This window comes from Pestalotiopsis fici (assembly GCF_000516985.1).
Source record: "Pestalotiopsis fici W106-1 unplaced genomic scaffold PFICI_Scf_9, whole genome shotgun sequence".
Taxonomy (NCBI): Eukaryota; Fungi; Ascomycota; class Sordariomycetes; order Amphisphaeriales; family Sporocadaceae; genus Pestalotiopsis; species Pestalotiopsis fici.
This window is the reverse complement of record NW_006917099.1, coordinates 1,096,370-1,114,596: the sequence shown is the minus strand read 5'-3', so window position 1 is coordinate 1,114,596 and position 18,227 is coordinate 1,096,370. Positions and strand designations below refer to the sequence as shown.

The 18,227-nt window shown below is 52.0% G+C and overlaps 6 protein-coding genes across 6 annotated transcripts; 4 read left to right on the top strand and 2 right to left on the bottom strand.

Moving 5' to 3' along the window:
* Positions 1–668: 668 nt before the first annotated feature.
* Positions 669–2,638, top strand: PFICI_11761 (uncharacterized protein; the record flags this gene model as incomplete). Its single annotated transcript, XM_007840342.1, has 3 exons — positions 669–756; positions 808–886; positions 940–2,638. 3 exons carry the CDS (start codon positions 669–671, stop codon positions 2,636–2,638), a joined length of 1,866 nt encoding a protein of 621 aa, XP_007838533.1.
* Positions 2,639–3,392: 754 nt separating this feature from the next.
* On the top strand, positions 3,393–4,871 carry PFICI_11760 (uncharacterized protein; the record flags this gene model as incomplete). The annotated part of the gene is made up of 1 exon (XM_007840341.1): positions 3,393–4,871. The coding sequence occupies one exon, from the start codon at positions 3,393–3,395 to the stop codon at positions 4,869–4,871; it is 1,479 nt and encodes a 492-aa protein (XP_007838532.1).
* A 186-nt stretch (positions 4,872–5,057) lies between these two features.
* Positions 5,058–6,610, bottom strand: PFICI_11759 (uncharacterized protein; the record flags this gene model as incomplete). Its single annotated transcript, XM_007840340.1, has 3 exons — positions 5,058–6,215; positions 6,272–6,418; positions 6,473–6,610. The coding sequence occupies 3 exons, from the start codon at positions 6,608–6,610 to the stop codon at positions 5,058–5,060; spliced, it is 1,443 nt and encodes a 480-aa protein (XP_007838531.1).
* A 2,989-nt stretch (positions 6,611–9,599) lies between these two features.
* On the top strand, positions 9,600–10,825 carry PFICI_11758 (uncharacterized protein; the record flags this gene model as incomplete). The annotated part of the gene is made up of 3 exons (XM_007840339.1): positions 9,600–9,917; positions 9,983–10,323; positions 10,396–10,825. 3 exons carry the CDS (start codon positions 9,600–9,602, stop codon positions 10,823–10,825), a joined length of 1,089 nt encoding a protein of 362 aa, XP_007838530.1.
* Positions 10,826–11,138: 313 nt separating this feature from the next.
* PFICI_11757 (uncharacterized protein) lies at positions 11,139–12,929 on the bottom strand (the record flags this gene model as incomplete). Its single annotated transcript, XM_007840338.1, has 5 exons — positions 11,139–11,352; positions 11,424–12,099; positions 12,153–12,218; positions 12,279–12,485; positions 12,569–12,929. 5 exons carry the CDS (start codon positions 12,927–12,929, stop codon positions 11,139–11,141), a joined length of 1,524 nt encoding a protein of 507 aa, XP_007838529.1.
* A 1,665-nt stretch (positions 12,930–14,594) lies between these two features.
* Positions 14,595–18,173, top strand: PFICI_11756 (L-aminoadipate-semialdehyde dehydrogenase large subunit; the record flags this gene model as incomplete). Its single annotated transcript, XM_007840337.1, has 2 exons — positions 14,595–14,879; positions 14,946–18,173. The coding sequence occupies 2 exons, from the start codon at positions 14,595–14,597 to the stop codon at positions 18,171–18,173; spliced, it is 3,513 nt and encodes a 1,170-aa protein (XP_007838528.1).
* Between the last annotated feature and the right edge of the window lie 54 nt (positions 18,174–18,227).

Below are 18,227 nucleotides of genomic sequence, written 5' to 3'. Positions count from 1 at the left end.
TGATCAACCAATACACGAGAGAGTAATATCTTTTGTGAGCCATGATAAGCTATATTTAGATTTCTAAGATGTTCCAGACGAACTTGCAGCCAATAATAGAAACGTCTTTCTTGCGAGTGTTGATTGAAGAGGCTATTATGCGTGCACGCTGGCAATTATCGCGATCGAGCTTGAGAATTCTTGGATGCGTCCCTGTCATTTTCTACGGATGTAAAAGTAAAGCTCCATGAAATCGTACAATACCGATTTGAACATTTGCAGACTCCATTTTGAGACTTTACGCGATGAGATTCATCCCAAAGCAGGCTGAACAGACCCATGTGCCCTCTTATTGAAAAAGCTTGGCCTATATCGACCAGCCCCCCCTGGTATGGGGCCAGGATCACGATTGGATCAAACGTCCATCGACGCAGGTCCCAACGCATGACAGGTCAATTTAAATCGTCCCAGAACGAGCCCCATGTCGCAGTCTGGAATTTCAAGATTTTTCTTGATTTCAACAATGCCATGGCCACTTTGGAGAAGAGGGGCGTGTGTTTGCGTGCCATGGGTCGCCGACCCCATGCTCGCTTAGATGTGCCGATGGCGGGCAGATTTCAAACAGCAACATATTCTTGCACATTCGTCTACGTGATGGGGATTGTTAGACCTTTACTGCATTCATCGCAATGCGTCTCTCAGGACTGGTAGCGTTGGTGGTGGCAGTGTCCGGGGCGGCGGCCGCGAGGGCATGTTCGAATGATCGGTGTCTGAGAGGTAAGAGACAATGACGCGCTGAGTATAGCGAATAGGCTAACCGCGACACAGCGGTGAGCAGTGCACCGTCGCATATACGGATGTCTGATTGCAGCGAGCTTTTCAAAACAACAATTACTCCATCGACGAGGTAAACAGCTTTAACAAACAATTCAGAGGCATTTCGCTCATCGCAATCTATAGCACCATTACACAGACGATTGGGACTACCACGACGGCAACTACCACAAAAACTACAGTGACAACAGCAACGACTACAGTCACTACCAACACAAAAGTTGCATCAAAACGGTGGGAGGAGCAGCGTGAGGCTCTCGACATTCTACTCAGACGTGTACCGCCACATCACGACCATACAACTACTACAACGGCTGCGCAAAAGACACCAAGCTATGCATCAGGTTGTGTGTCTGTCGCCGCCTATTCCAGCGCGTGCAGTTGCCTGGGCGTACAACATGCGACCATCACAGCACCAACGCCAAAGACGACCAAGATTGTCAGCGTAAAGAGAACCGCTGTAGTGACCAAGATCTCAACCATTGTGACGACTGAAACTTATATGGCCATCAGTAATAGCACTACTGCTGCCTTTACTAATACCACGCGGGCAGCTTTTGCGAATTCCACAACCTTGCCTACGAACTCGTCAGTTTCCAATCTCTCAAGCTTTCTATCAGACATATCCAGTAGCCCATCTTCTACGGGCCTGGGAGGACTTGATCCGACTGCGACGAGCACAGTGGCCGTCTCTGATAGTAGCAGTCCTCTGTCGAGCGGTCTCTCGGAGTCGCGAGAAACACAGACATCGGGCTCAACAGTAGGTAGCTTTGCGAATTCAACAACATCAGCGTTGTTCGCAAACTCTACTAGTAGCAGCTTGGTAAACTCTAGCAGCACAGCTCCTTTTGCAAACAGCACAACAGCACTGGAGGTTGGACAGACGAGTAGTAGCAGCCACAACATGACGAGTACCGTCTCGGCAGCCAATGCAACATCAACAGGCTTGTTCCTCAATACCACGACTTCAGGAATACTCAATGGAACAGCACCAACGACTCCAGTCAATGTAGCCGTCAATACCACGAGTGCACCATTCTTGAACGCAACGTCGTCGACGGCGTTACTGAGTGCAACATCCGCACCATTTCTAAACACGACGGGCGTCCTGAATATAAATGCAACCAGTGCTCACTTTGTGAATGCGTCATCGACGGCGCCATTTCTCAATGCAACAAGCACATCGTTTCCCAACACGACCATTTCGGCACCGTACTTGAATGCAACCACGACTTCATGGTTGAATGCGACAGCGCCGCCGTATGCAAATGCAACGTCGGCACCCTACCTTAACTCGACGTCAGTCCGGTTCAGTAACACCAGCACTCCTGCGGCTACGCCCACTTCGACCTCGACCTTGGACACGACGTGCGGGGAGACGTCGCCCCCGTTTCTGTTAAGAGTGTCACAGCCTTCCAGCGTTTTGGACGGATGGTACGCCAAGGTCAGCGGAGATCAGATCCTGTTCAGTTCGTCGGCCAACCACTCGGATCAATTTAGCGTCGAGAGCTCTGGTCACTTATGTGCAGTCGGGTACGTGGGCGCCAGCGGCCTGCCCACCATTGCCATTGTAGAGACCAAGGACGGGCTCACGGGCAGCGCACTCTACCTAGTGGACGGGCAGAGACTAGGTAATCTCACTGATCTCGGCTACGGGGCACTGGACTGCGGCATCGCGGAGGACGACTTGAGTTGCCAAGCACGAGACATGGCGCACTGGGTCAGTTGTGGTCTGGGCCTGGATATTTCCAGCGATGGTAGCCCAAACGTAGTGGTCGACACGTGGAACTGCACTAGCCTCGCATTATCTGCAGTGTATGCCTAATGTAGGCAGGCCATGGTGTGGAGGGCACAGAATGCATACAGATTCTGCTTGTCGTGACAAATTGTACAGTAGTAACTTACTGGACTAGTTTGCTGAATCATGACATTGATTCCCAAAATTCACGGCTACAATGGTATGCACACACGAAAGCACGTGAGGACGTGAGACCAGAAAGCTAAAATGAGTCGCATTGGATCTCTTGCCAGCATCGTGAACGCGCCAAGTTCAGCGCGCGCGCTAGCTATGTAGGCGGCCATTTTTTTCTTCCCCACTAATGCTCGCTGATGTAGAGGCACGTCTCGGGCATTAAAATGCTGTGCATCTCTCGCTGCAAGATTCGGAGTAGGCACTGACAGCCCTCCCTTTCCCATTCGCCCAGCAGTCCATCATTCCAGGGCTTCCAGGATTTCCTCCTGTAATTTCGAAAGTCATTTCCCTTGGCCTTTGATCTACTTTCATTATCTTGTTGTATCATCATTTGAATTGATTTTTCCCTCGAAAAAGAAAATCCAATTTTTTAATTTTTAAAAACTAAAGCAACGCAAATCTAGCTGCATATCGCTCCTTTTTTATTTCTTCTTCGCAGCTGGAATTACAACCCACCCTTAATTGGTCTCACTCCAACATTGGCTGACAGCGGCGCTTCCGTCCCTTCCGTCTGCCGATCGGTTGTCAGCTTCGGCTGCATTTCTAGGTTGCTTTTTCTTGTTGTCCCCCTTTCCGGGGCGAACGGGACTCGATAAAAGCAGAGCTGATGGAAACCCACGAAGCCGCCGTTGAGACTGTAGCCAAGAGCATCCGCCTCTTTCATGCTACACAAAGGCCCTTTCGTGTCTACCATGGATCAACCAACAGCACTCGCGCCTCTGCCCGCCGGGCCGACAATACCGTTGATACCAGTCAGCTCAACAATGTGCTGCAAGTCGACCCCGGGCGCAAGATTGCACTGGTAGAACCAAATGTTCCCATGAATATGCTCGTTGAGGCGACCCTCAAGTCCGGCCTCGTACCCTTGGTTGTCATGGAGTTTCCAAACATTACCGTCGGTGGCGGCTTCTCGGGGAGCTCTGGTGAGAGCAGCTCATTCCGCCATGGTCCGTTTGACTCGACCATCAACTCGATCGAGATCGTTTTGCCCAACGGAGAGATTGAGCATGCGTCCAAGTCAGCCAAGCCCGACTTGTTCTGGGGCGCGGCCTCTGGGTTTGGGACGCTTGGAGTTGTCACCTTGTTGGAGGTCCAGCTTCGAGACGCGCGTCAATATGTCGAGTTGACATACCAGACATTTGCATCTATTGCTGCTGCTTCTGCGACAATGCAGGACCAGGCTCAAGACTCATCCGTGGACTATCTAGATGGTATTGTTTTCTCTCCAAAGCGCGCCATTGTCTGCACGGGGCGTCTCGTGAACGAGGTACCAAGTTCAGCCAAAGCACTGCATTTCACAAGAAAAAAAGATCCCTGGTTCTACCTGCACGTAGATAAGCGGACCAAGAAGGCCCGGGACAGAGTCACGGACTATATTTTGCTTACCGACTACCTGTTTAGATATGACCGTGGCGGATTCTGGGTCGCCAGGTACGCATTCAGGTACTTCTTCACGCCCTTCAATCGTGTAACGCGGTCGGTGCTCGATCGCTACATGAGGGCCAAGGTCATGTACGCAGCTCTGCACAAGTCTCAACTTGCAGACGACTACATCGTCCAAGACGTCGGTGTACCATATGATAAAGTCGGCGAGTTTCAGGAGTGGCTAGACACGAACCTCAAGACTTATCCGATATGGCTCTGCCCGCTCCGGGTCAGGCGAGACGACCCTGACTCGGGGCACGGCCTCCACGCCGGCTTCTCGAACCCCGAAACGCCGGAACATCTCCTCAACTTTGGCATCTGGCGGCCGGGATCTACCAAGCACGACGTGTTTCTGCGCCAGAATCGGGATCTCGAGAAAAAGGTCCAGGAGCTCGGTGGGAAAAAGTGGTTGTACGCGCATGCCTACTATACCGAGGAAGAGTTCTGGGCAGCATATGACCGGGAATCGTATGACGACCTGCGGCGGCGCTACTCGGCGGCCTATCTGCCTAGCGTCTACGACAAAGTCAAAGTCAACTCGGCCGAGAACCCGCAGAAGCCGTTCCGGGGCGTTCGGCCACTGCAGGGCTTGTACGGAGTCTACAAGGCATGGAGGGGCGGGGACTATCTGCTTGCCAAGGGACCAACGCAGTGGCACTGAAGTTTCTTTCTGGACAAAAGTCTCCATCAAATCAGGTGAAGTTATGAGAGAGGGGGGAGAGGTTTCAAGATTTTCACGACCATAGATACCCGCGATTTTCCGCTGATGCACATATATAGTCACCTTGTATATTTCGTGACCGACTTGGATATTGTAATATCTTCAGACCAACCCACTTTACGATTTCTAAATGTCTGTCCGCTTGACAACGAATGCACCCCTCTCAATCGTGTTGACCAGGATGAATCCACTCTTGAAGAAGGGGTAGTGAGACCAAGTTCCTTCAAACTCAATGATACCACCATCCTCGGCCTCGTCGTCCTCGGGGAAAATGTCGAAAAAGGCCACCTCCTTGACGCTACCGCCGGTGGGGTCCTCGGGGATGGACGAGATGTCGAGGACGCGGAGACCGGTGCCATAGTTGCTCTGGTAGGCAAAGCCGCCGTTGATAAACTGGTTGTGGTCGATGCCACGGGTGTCGCTGCGGTAGATGCCCGACAGCTTGGGAGCCTCGAGCGAGCTAATGTCCCAAAAGTAGGTGACTGGGAATCCAGCGGCACCCTCGCCGGTCGAGTCGTACTCGTCGTACTCGTCGTCGAGTACCAGGTACTGCTGCCACTGCGTGTCTAGCACCCAGCCCTGGTGCGTGTACGAGGCGCCCTCGTACGTGGTGCGCGAAATGATGTTGGTGGCGTTCTTGTCAGTCACGTCGAAAATGGTCAGCGTGTCCTCATTGTAGCCGTAACAAATGTCGCGCTCGCTGTACTGCTCGTCGGGGCCGCGGTACACGAGACACTGGGCGTCGTGCACGTAGCCGTCGCCGCTTGCGCAGCCTGGCGAGTACGGGGCGCTGGGGTCCGTCAGGTCAATAAAGATGAGGCCCGAGGCGCAGCTGCTGTTGCGCGGCTGCGCACCGACGGCCACGGCATAGTTCTTCTCCTCATTGACGACGACATTATGGGAGCGGCCGACGGGCAGGTCGCCGAACCAGCCCGTCAGGTCGTCCTCGTTGCTAAACGTCTTGGGCGCGGCCGGGTCCACGTCGAGCAGCAGCGACATGTCAAAGATTTGCACGCCGTGGTCGTAGGCCTCGCTGCCAATGACGATGTAGTTCTTGTACCCCTTGATCTCGCGCCACAGCGAGGGGTCGGCCGTCGTGTACTGCGGCAGCCGGCCCAGGTAGACGAGCTTGCCCGCGCTGCTAATCTCGGCAAAGGCGGCGCCGTCGCTCTGCGCAATGGCTACAAACTCGCGGCCCTCGTCGCTGGTCCACCCCCAGCTGCCGGCGCCCTCTCCCACCACGCTGCCGAGGTCAAAGTGGCTTTGGAAGTCGTAAAAGTCAATCTGTTGATTGTGAGTACCCAGCTTGTGGCAGTGAGTATAGGATGGTTGTTACTTACGTTGTTACACTTGAAAGTGTTGTTGGCATCGCCGGGAATGACTGCGGCAATGCCATCGGTGCAGGCAACGGGACCGGCTTCTGCGCTGTAGCTCTTGTATTGTCTAGAGTCGAAAGCACCAGCCTTTCTCTTGGCGTCCCAAGCAGCCTATAGGAGTCAGCATACTCTGGTTGTATAAGCAGAAGAAGTTTTAACACGTACATGCTTGGTGCTCATGATGGTCTCATGAACAAGACCACTGTCATACTCCCATTGCCTGGCAGGGTTGGCAATCTCCTTGGCAACAGCCACCTGAGATCCCGCCAGCAAGGCAACGGATGCCGCGATAAAGGACTTCATGTTGAAACTACTTTGGCTCTTCGCTGTGCGGATAACACCCAAGAAATGTGGCTTGATATGATCGACGACCAGGACAACCTCAACACACACACATCCAGCCACTTTCTCTCGGGACATCTTGTCACCTCTGCTCATTCTTATACGCGCCCAGCTTTGATCTGACTGCCAATTCGAATTGATAGCACAGAACTTCCAGAAGATGCATCATATCACGCTATCTTGAGAAGCATACCCAAAGAGGTAGGCGACAAGACCGAATCTCTTGGCCGATGGCACAGCACCATGGGCACCGCAGGCTACTTGTGCATTAATTGCGGTAGTTGCAACCATCTCGGCACTTCTTGGCGCAGGACTTGGCAATCACCTCTTTTTGTTTTTTCGTGGGTGGTCTCCAGGTCCTTCTGGACGGTTGGGAAAGGGTATTCGGATGCAGCCAATCAGCCGGGACTTGATTATGCTCGAGCAACGAATGGTTGTCAGAATAAACAACAAGAAGATCCACCACCCCTTGCTTGCCAAGCCCGCTGGGATGTTACCTGTTTAAACAGCCTCCCCCCTGGTCCTGGCAAAAAGCACACAACACGAGGTCATCGACTGTTGGTTTTTTTGCCCCCCATCCGCGAACAGATCCCGCACAGGCAGCACAGATGTAACAATGGGAACCGGTCATCTGCGGGATTCAGTCTGTCGCCATCGTCAACATGCGTGACGCCTTGCCTATTTCTGTCTACCATCTAGGCGCCATCGGTTCCACGGCAACTCTTCGTCTGTGGGGGAAGCTGGGCCAAACAGAGCCGCAGCACTCGCGCCCGGCATTAGTCGTATTGATGAGATCCGGAACTATTGAGGGGAGGGTCTCGGATATGGAATGCACCATTGTATGGTTGCTCCGAGCCGTGTAAGAGATAAGCCCGTTGCATTGACTTTTTTAGTCTTGGAGTATTGGACCTGGGTATCCTTTTCTTATTTCCGTTTTCGTGCTATTATATCGCAAACTCATCCGTTCAAGGGCCGGGCCGGAGTCCAAAAGTATGAGTACAGTGTGGCCAAGACACTTGCCCATGTACGGCCAAGATGAAGATCTAATTATTGAGTTTTTGGGGTCACGATTCAACACAGGGTTGTTTCAAAGTGACTCACTTTGTATTGGTAAGCACATTGAGGTATTAGAGTGCTCTGCTAGTAAAAAAACCAGATGATCTGATGGCAGGTCGAGTCTCGGCAGTCACTTTGGCGCGTTCTGTAAAGTACCTGGTACGGGGGTTGGCATCCTAGTCCATGACTAGATCACGACATGAATACCTACCTCTTCTCTGAGTCCCCCCTCGACGCCAAGGCGGAAAGCAATGGAATCATGAGATCTCCTCCCCATATTGGCCACCATCACTTTCGGCTGCAACCGTCCAAGGCCATCAAGGGACTCAGAAACAAGCCAATTCTTGTCCACACTTGCTGGACCAGGCAGCTCATGGTACCGACTGACCCCCACAAACAATATAATAGAGGTTGCATGCCAAGAACGATAACCGCAAAGGCTTGTTTCTGCGCGCAGTCAGTGGTCCATGGGACCGACGGAAGCCATCGAAACGTAGGATATACCGCGGGGCACCGACGAAGTTTTGCCAAGACCACGTTGAGTTGACACGGACAGGAACAATGTGCTTGCGATGGCGTTTAGCTTGGGCAGCGTTTTATTTGCTTTGGTTTCTGGCGGAAACAATCGAGCTCCGTTACTGGAAATTATATCCGAGGGCTGTTCTCCGAATGCGTTGTGCGTCCTTCCAATGTCCAATTAACATTGGTGTTAAGAGTGTACGTGATGTGCACAAAGTCGTTTGAGATAGGTGGTAGAACCAGGCGTACTGGGTTTACCTGCCTGCATCAGATTCATGTAAAGACCAAGAATATGAAGTGAGGTTTTCTCCTATTCGCGATAATTGTCCTATCTTCTGGATTTATTTTGTCCGAGCTTATTTGTCCGAATTGACTTTGACTATTTCATGTACAGCGGGAACTACTTACATGTGCACACAACAAAGCAAAGTGCTGACACGATCTCCGTAATTTGGCGTTGGACCACAATCCAACGACACCAAACCTTATACTTTGATAATGCGCAAACGGCATCAGGAGGCGTCGAGAGCATGCTAGTCTATGACTTCATGGCGCTAAGAACTCATGTGTTTGATTTATCATGAGCCCAACTCCTCTTCTACTACCACGATGTCGTTTCCAACGCAGCCTCGCGCGTGTTGTATGTTTCGAGATTTTGTCCCGGACACTGGATAGGCTCTTTCGATTCATCAGATCACAGGCACGCGTCGCAAACAACTTCCTTGATGGGTTGCCATGATGTGGACTCGAGATCCATCAATCACTCAATCATGTCTCCATCATCGTTCTCCATGTTCTACGCAGCAGTCAAAAGATTGACTTTGACACCATGGAGATCTCCGTGATCCCAATGGAGCATATTCCCCGAACTAGACTTTGCTTGCCCCCGGGGCCGGCAACTCGTCAATGCAATTCCGTTGACGCCGTCATTGAAAAGCTCTAGACGATATTTTCAAAGGCGTTATACCTGGGCCTAACGTTGGAGGCTAGAGGACGATGAGTCGAACCGCCTTGTAGAGCGCTGGTGCTGGAATCATTATTATTCAGCACTCGAGACGACTTCATTGGATCTCTGCGCTGCGTTACTCAGATGGACTAGGAGAGGTAGACGACGATAGTAGGAAAGATCTGAACCTTGGGTTTAAGTGCGTCCCGTAGTAATCGCCTTGCAGCCAACGTTCCCGGCAGGCACTGACGTACATGATATCCAGAACAGTGTATATATTCAGCTATATATCCAGAACGACTCCAATCGCCGTCTCAGGAACATAACTATGCATCACCTAGGATCTGCTTTTCTGGGCATGTTCTTTGATATAAACCAATCTCAATCCATAAATACTATAACGGCAAAGCTATTCTACTCTAATTGACCATGAATGTCGATCGTCCCGGCCGTCGGATCCGCATGCCATGGGAGTCGCGATCCAATACCGACGTGCGCCCGCGGGATGACTCGTCGACCTTGGTGTCGCGCCGCATGCGGATTCCCTTCCTGCACGGCGACGCCAAGAACCACTTTGTGGCCATGCTGGCCGAGTTTGTCGGCACGTTTCTGTTTCTCCTGTTTGCGTTTGGCGGCACCAATGCCGTCAACAACTCGCCGGGTAAAGACCAGGAGAGCCTCAATGCTGACCCCGCGCGGTTGCTCTATATCGCCTTGTGTTTTGGTATGAGTCTGGCCGTGAACGCTGTAAGTAAACCTGTCCGATACGCAAGCGATGTTGAAATGACATGTACTCATGATCATCGGCGCAGTGGGTCTTCTTCCGCATCAGCGGCGGACTCTTCAACCCGGCCGTGACCCTGGGCATGATGCTCGTGGGCGGAGTCACGTACGTCCGCGGCTGTCTAGTCATGCTCAGCCAAATCCTGGGCGGCATCGCGGCCGCCGCGGTCGTCTTGGGTCTGTTCCCGGGCCCGCTCAATGTTCGCACGTCGCTCGCGGGCGGCACCAGTGTGGTTCAGGGTCTCTTTATTGAAATGTTCTTGACAGCCCTGCTGGTATTCACCATTTTCATGTTGGCGGCGGAAAAGCATCGGGCTACTTTTGTTGCTCCTATTGGTATTGGTCTCGCTTTGTTCATTGCCGAGTTGGTGTAAGTCAAGCCCTTTTCACTATCGCTTTTAGAAGTATGACAATGACGGCAAAGCTGATTATATCATTGCAGTGGCGTTTTTTATACTGGCGGCAGCGTAAACCCAGCGCGATCATTTGGTCCATGTGTAGTCCTTGGCTCGTTCCACGGCTACCATTGGATCTACTGGGTTGGCCCTATTCTCGGATCACTCCTGGCTACGGCCTTTTACTTGCTCGTAAAGGCGCTGGAGTACGAGACTGTCAATCCCCAGGCCGACACTGACGGCACCATGCGGATGAAATTTGACCCAACTACGGGAGATGAGAATAGGATTTCGCCTAGTCCGCCCAAAACAGAGACTATTCACGCGGAAAATCACAATGGCCGCACCAGCACTGACGCCCTGCGACATGAAACCATGTCCAATGGCCACAGCCAGGGAGCAAGATCAAGTTTTGGCGATCATGCCTACAGGGAGAGCACCAATCTCGAGGCTGGCCGACGTGTGTCGCCCGTTTAATCCACAGCCCATCCTGCGCCAAACGAACAAGATATATCATTGGCTTGTTTCTTCCCCAATCAAGATTGGGGCGATCGCTCATTAGTGTGCTTTATACCAACAATATTGGCAAGCAAATAGGCGGAGCAGCGCAGATAATAAATAAATTCATTATCGAAACAATTTTTCGAAACAATCTTTGAAAAACGTGAAAATTCTGATAGGTCTCACGCTGAATGTCTCTTGGCACTATTTACCGACATATTCTTGAAGTATTTGGTTATTGCAAGCCAGTCAAAAGAAGATGAGCTCTGACAGCTACAACCCCCCTCCCCTAAAGTTCGTTTTGAGACTGATCAAAAAAGCCGAGGCCGAGTGATGACTTTCGAGGAGGCGCAATAAAAGGTTCCACCTTGGCAGCACCGGTTTTTCTCAAAATATTTCCGTTCTTGTCAATCGCTTCAGCCGTTGCAAGTTTTACCTTTTCGCCCTCCAGTCGCAGTGAAGTTTCAAAGCTCTTGCGCTCCACATCGCCAAGGTACGTTTTGCTACCGAATGGTCGTTGAGTGCATAGAAACGCCACGTCGTGGTCTCGGTATCGCCGTTCCAGCTGACGTACAAGGTAGTCCCGGCGTCGTCGGCAAGCGCCACAATGGCGGGCTCCTCGTTGGGGTATCCGGTCCAGTTGTATCGAAAAGCTCGATAGTTTTGCACGCCGAGGCCCAGGTAGTCCGAGTCCATGTAGGCGTGAAAGATGGCGGTGCCGTTGGGCAGGAACTCGGTCACGGCCCCCTCGGATCCCCAGCCGACGAGAACGTTGCCGTTGGGCAGGACCTGCGTTGAGCCTTGCGACTTGGACAGGAGGCCGTCGGGCGGGAAAAAGGCCTGAACCAGCTCGGCCTCCCACGACGTCGTGTTGAGTTTGAGAATCTTACCACTGCTTGTTGGCGCCGTGTGCACCTCTCTGCCCTCGCCATGCTCAGAGCCATGAGCGGAATTATCGTACAAGCTGATGATCTCGATTGAGTCATCATACTGCTCTAACCAGCGCGCGTGGTGCTGGAAGCAGAACTTGGCATTCTTTGGGACTGCAAAAGAGCTGTCCTTGCCGTTCAGCTTCCAGATGATGCTACCATCGGAGCCGTTGATTTTGTGAACGCTGCAGGCGTCGCGCGCCGAGATCAAATAGTTGCCATCAGAGTCCTTGTCAACACTATTAATGTGGAAATAGTCCCAGGCGTCGGAGCTATTGTACCCAGAACCTGCTTGTCCCGGGTTGATTGGTAGAATTGCCTCTAACGTCAAGTGTTAGTAGTCGTTTGTATTCTTGTGAATTATTTCCACGAACCATCGGGTGAAATATGATCCAAACTGGCCCATTCAAAGAGGAGCTCGCCCGTAGCAATGTCGAGCTCTGAAAGGTACATGGTTAGTCGCTACCGCACAAGGCTACTTGAACAACGTTGGAGCTTACCTTGGATGATTGCATTTACAATCCATTGTTGTTCTGGCTTGGCCCCGTAGGCTGTTAGATCCCTTGGCACCGGCTGATAAATCTGAATCAATCCAGTCTTCTCATTCACAATGTGAAACTCGTGCTTGTCGACAAGCTTGTGATTTCCAGCCCGGAGCTCCCGGATCGTTTCGTAGTTCTGGTCCAAAAAGGTGATATGTCCATGACCTAGCGAGGGGCAAGTCAATTACAGTTCATCTGATAAGCACTTGTAGACATTCGGGCCACATCACTGAGAAAATTGTACGTACCGTGTCCATAGCCAGGATTATGGTCCCCCTCAAAGGTAAAGAGGACATCCTTTCCGTTCCATCGCGCTTTTTGGAAATTGGTCGTCCAGATGCTGTATATGCCATACCCAGACCAAACAAGGTCGCCATCGTCACGTATGATGTAAGCCCCTGCCTGTCGCGGACCGTGTTGCTCCCAAGGCGTGTCGGGAAGGCCTGCGAAGGGGGCAAGGAAAAGATATCCCGACTCAACATCCTTTGTAGCGGGAATGGTAATGTTCAGCCGAGGTGGTGCAAGATCAGGACGGGATCTGAATTGCCAATCCGCCTGTGCCAATTGGCACAATACTGGCAAGAAGCCATAGTACCAGCTCGATCTCATGGTGATTATACGCACGATGGAAATATTGCGTTCAACACACCTTGGCTGATATCAACACTGTAGACAACAAGGAGTGTTTCAATAACAATGATGGCCGACCTAACCGCAATTTTCAGAGCGGACATGAGAATATTTCAAATGCTCTCGAAATGGGATGACGACACCGACTGCGTCTGAACTTATTTTGTTATAGCCGATTGCGTGATTCCACCATGCATCTCCAACAGCTACAAATCCGACGAATGATGGAGCTGAATTCCTACTAACGTGTAAGACCTACCACATACTTGTTCCAACCAAATCCTTGCCGGCAATGCAATACGTGCACATCTGCAGAAATTCACCCACGGAACCTATGGAGATGACTGGCCGAGGGAGTCATACCGGATGCTCTGCAGTATCGGTCCCATCGGTGATGCACTGGATCGACAGCTTTAGACTTGGTTGCGTGATTGACCGGAACAGTGGCATCACATCGAAGCTCCAGTTTATCTCCATAATGTTACAGGATGTTTTCAGATCGATAGGTTAAGATATCGTGATGAGCCTGGCACGTCTGGTCTGGCAACCGACTCTGTGAAACTCGAGGGTGATTTACTCAATTGAAGCTCCTTGTGTAAATGAATGAATCTATTCTCCGACTTGTCCACAGAAACAGTTTAAACAGGCAAGTTGTCGCATTCGTACCACCTCAATTATTTCGTACCATATTCCAATGAAGTATCACCCCCGCCGCCTTGACTATAAGTCTTGTGCTACATTCCATTGTCCTTATAGCCAACTATACACTCTATTTATCTCAACATGATTGCATTGCCACTAGCAGCACACGAACTAACGACAGCGACTGGGAAGGACGAAGTATCATTTGCCAAGACTTTCATGAGCCAATAATTCAGAAATGGCAAAATGTACTAGTCGGTGGCATTGTACTTCGATACTTGAGGTCGAGGTTGAAGCGCGGGATTCACTAGATGTATGACTTTGGTACTCGTCTTTTGCCAAATGGTCGTTGTCAAGTGGCAGAACGAATTCTCGTCGATGCGAGAGGCAGCTACATGGAAAACAGACCACTTACTATATCAAATTCGAATATCAACAATTGCCGTATCATTGTCCCGACACGCTTGGACACAATTCTCTTCTGACAATGCTACAGTCAACAGTACATGGATTTGAAGCCGATTTCGGAAGGGTGCATGCATCTACGTCAGTGCATTTTTCCTCAGTCTAGAAGAGCGACCGACATTGAGAGCAACATATCGTAAGCTTAGTTACCCCGAAAGCATCAATGCAACAGTAGGTGATTTGGATATGAAGATTTTCTACAATTCTTTATCAACATAGTAAGCTGACTGGGCCCTGGGTCAACAGTAATGATTACATTTAGTCCCATGTCTAGTCGTAGGTCGTGTGCCGCGAATTTTGTCCTGGTGGGGTCGCGCTGCACGAATTGACCTCATCCTCCCCCGCCCCCACCATTGACTTTCTCATACAAACAGCTTCCAGTGGGAGTCATTCCTCAAGCTAGGGACATCCCCGCCATCGGAGCAGCCAAAATTTCACTTTTGTGCTGAATACAACATACACCGCTGCTGAAAACCCCATCACCAACTTCTTCCTTGTTCCAATTGCACCAACAAGAAGAAGCCAGAAGATCGCAACATGGTGCAATTACCCGACCCGACTGCCGACCTTAATTGGTCTGGCTACGCTGGCGCAATTCACGAGTTTTTCCAGCAACAAGCAGAAGCCCACCCCGACCGCCCATGTGTGATTGAGACTCAGTCGTCGACCACGCCCGAGAGGCGCTTCACCTACCGCCAAATCTACGAGGCCTCCAACACACTCGCCCACTACCTCCACGATGCCGGAGTCACCAACGGGGACGTCGTCATGATCTGGGCGCACCGTTCCGTGGATTTGGTCGTCAGCTTGATGGGTATTCTGGTAGGCAATTAACGCGCGGCATCCTCTTGTAAGAAACGATCATGGCTTACAATGTTCACATTATAGGCTGCTGGAGCGACCATGACGGTTCTCGATCCTGCTTACCCTCCAGCAAGACAGCAGATTTACCTCGAGGTTTCCCAACCTCGTGCTCTACTCAGAATTGGCAGGGCGACCGACGAGAATGGCCCATTGGCACCACAGGTGCAGCAATACATCGACAGCGAACTCCAGCTCAAGGCCGATGTGCCTGAGCTGCGCCTACACGACGATGGTTTCCTTTCCGGAGGCGAGATCGACGGAAAGGACGTTTTCGAAAAGGCCAGGCAAGCAGGTTCGGGGCCGCCCCCGCCCGTCATCGTTGGTCCCGACTCCAACCCGACTCTCTCATTTACGTCGGGAAGTGAAGGCCGCCCCAAGGGCGTCCTGGGTCGCCACGACAGTTTGGCGAGATACTTTCCTTGGATGTCCAAGCGCTTCAACTTGACCTCGGAAAGCAGATTTACCATGCTTTCTGGTATCGCCCACGACCCCATCCAGCGAGACATTTTCACGCCCCTCTTCTTGGGCGCTCAGTTGCTGGTGCCCGCCAAGGAGGACATCCAACACGAAAAGCTGGCCGAGTGGTTCCGTGACCACAAGCCTACCGTCAGTCACTTGACACCGGCTATGGGTCAGATTCTCGTCGGAGGTGCCACTGCAGAGTTCCCCAGCCTGCAGCAGGTCTTTTTTGTTGGTGATGTTCTCACCACTAGAGATTGCCGCACTCTTAGAAAACTCGCCGTCAATGCCAACATTCAAAATATGTTTGGTTCGACCGAGACGCAAAGAGCTGTCAGCTATTTCGAGGTCCCCAGCAGAGCTAGAGATGCCGATTTCATGGACAAGCTGAAGGACACCGTCCCAGCTGGAACTGGTATGGAGGGTGTACAGCTGTTGATTGTCGACCGTCAAGACCGCACCAAGCTGTGTGGAGTAGGTGAGACGGGAGAGATCTACGTTAGAGCTGCTGGTTTGGCAGAGGGATACCTAGGTGATCCTCAGAAGAACCAGGAGAAATTTGTCAACAACTGGTTTGTTGACGAGAAGAAGTGGGCCGAGCTTGATCAGCAGCTCAACAAGAATGAGCCCTGGAGAAAGTACTTCCAAGGCCCCCGAGACCGAATGTACCGAACTGGTGATCTCGGCAAGTACCTTGAGTCGGGCGATGTGGAGTGTACTGGTCGCGCTGATGACCAAGTCAAGATCCGTGGCTTCAGAATCGAGCTCAACGAGATTGATAGCAATCTGAGCCAGAGCCCTCTAATTCGGGACTGCAAGACCCTCGTGCGAAGAGATCGTAACGAAGAACAGACGTTGGTGAGCTATATTGTGCCCGAAACGGCCGAGTGGCAACGCTTTGTCGCCGCGCGCGAGATTGAAGATGTCGAGGATGAAGGTCTGGAAATGGGCTCCGTCAAGGTCTACTTGAAAAAGTACCGAGTTCTCCAGACCGAGGTCAGAGACCACTTGAAGACCCGTCTGCCGGTGTATGCAGTCCCGACAATCTACATTGTCCTCAACAGGCTTCCCCTCAACCCCAACGGCAAGGTGGACAAGCCAAACCTGCCCTTCCCTGATGTTGCGGAGCGTGTGGAGGATGCCTCTGAGGAGGACTTGAAGAGCTGGGAGTCTCTTTCGGAGACTGCAAAGAATGTTGCCCAGCAGTGGGCCGACGTCGTCCGTGGCTTGAACCCCAAGACTATCCGACCAGAGCACAACTTCTTTGACCTTGGCGGCCACAGTCTCTTGGCTCAACAGCTGCTCCTCAACATTAGACAGAACATTGGCGCAAACGTCTCCATCAACACACTGTACGAGTTCCCAAGTCTGGCTGGGTTCAGTGCAGCCATCGACAACCTGCTCAACAAGGCCAGCGGTGCTGCTGCCGAGGGTGCTGAAGAGGGCGATCCCGCGTATGCCAAGTCTCTGGACGAGCTCATGGGCCGTCTGGCACCCAAGTACCAGACAGCCAACTTGGACGCAATTGGTGGTTCCGAGCCTCTTACAGTCTTCCTCACGGGAGCCACAGGTTTCCTGGGTGCCTACTTGGTCAAGGACATTATGGATCGCACAAGCCGCCAGGTCAACCTGATTGCTCATGTCCGAGGTGTCAAGGACTCGGCGGCGGCTCTGGATCGCCTCAAGCGCTCCATCAGCGCCTACGGTCTTTGGAAGGAGGAATGGGCTTCAAGAGTAAGCTGTGTTATTGGTGATCTGGCTCTGCCAAACCTTGGACTCGACGAGGCCAGCTGGAAAAAGGTTGCCAATGAGGCAGATGTCATTATCCACAACGGTGCAACTGTCCACTGGGTCAAGAGATACCAAGATATGATGACTGCCAATGTCTTGTCTACTCTCGACGCATTGACGCTCTGCAACGAAGGAAAGCCCAAGACATTCACATTTGTCAGCTCGACCAGTGTGCTGGACACTGATCACTACATCCAGCTTTCCGAGCAGCAAACCAGCACTGGCCAGGGAGCTGTCTACGAGACCGATGACATGGAAGGCAGCCGCAGAGGTCTTGGCACAGGCTACGGCCAGACCAAGTGGGTTTCCGAGCAACTTGTCCGAGAGGCAGGCAAGCGTGGACTGTCGGGCTCCGTCATTCGGGCCGGCTACATTCTTGGTGACATGATTACTGGTGTTTGCAACACTGATGACTTCCTGATTCGAATTCTCAAGGGTTGCGTGCAACTTTCATCGCGCCCGCGCATTGTCAACACTGTCAATGCTGTCCCGGTTAACCACGTCTCTCGCATCGTTGTCGCTGCCGCCCTGAACCCTATTCCGGACGGTGCTCACGTCCTGCACGTCACGGCCCACCCCCGCCTTCGCATGAATGAGTACCTGTCCCTGCTGGAGTACTATGGCTACAAGACCCCCGAAGTCAGCTACGACGCCTGGAAGTCTGAGCTGGAAAAGTTCGTGTCTGCTGGTGCCCTTGAGAAGGATCAAGAGCAGCATGCTCTCATGCCCCTGTTCCACTTTTGTATGAACGACCTCCCTGCAAACACCCGTGCTCCTGAGCTAGACGATAGAAACACGGCTGCAGTGCTCAAGGCAGATGCGGAGAGGTGGACAGGCGTTGATGAGAGTTTTGGCTACGGCATTGGCAGAGAAGAGATTGGCAAGTACTTGGGGTACCTGGCCAAGATCAAGTTCATTAGCGAGCCAACGGAGAAGGGAAGGCCTTTGCCCGAGATCACGACAGAGGCTCAAGCCATTGGTGGACGTGGTGGTGCGGCTTAGAGCTGATATTGTGTATTTTGTAGTTTCGAGGGTCAGAATTGAAAAGCGATTTGT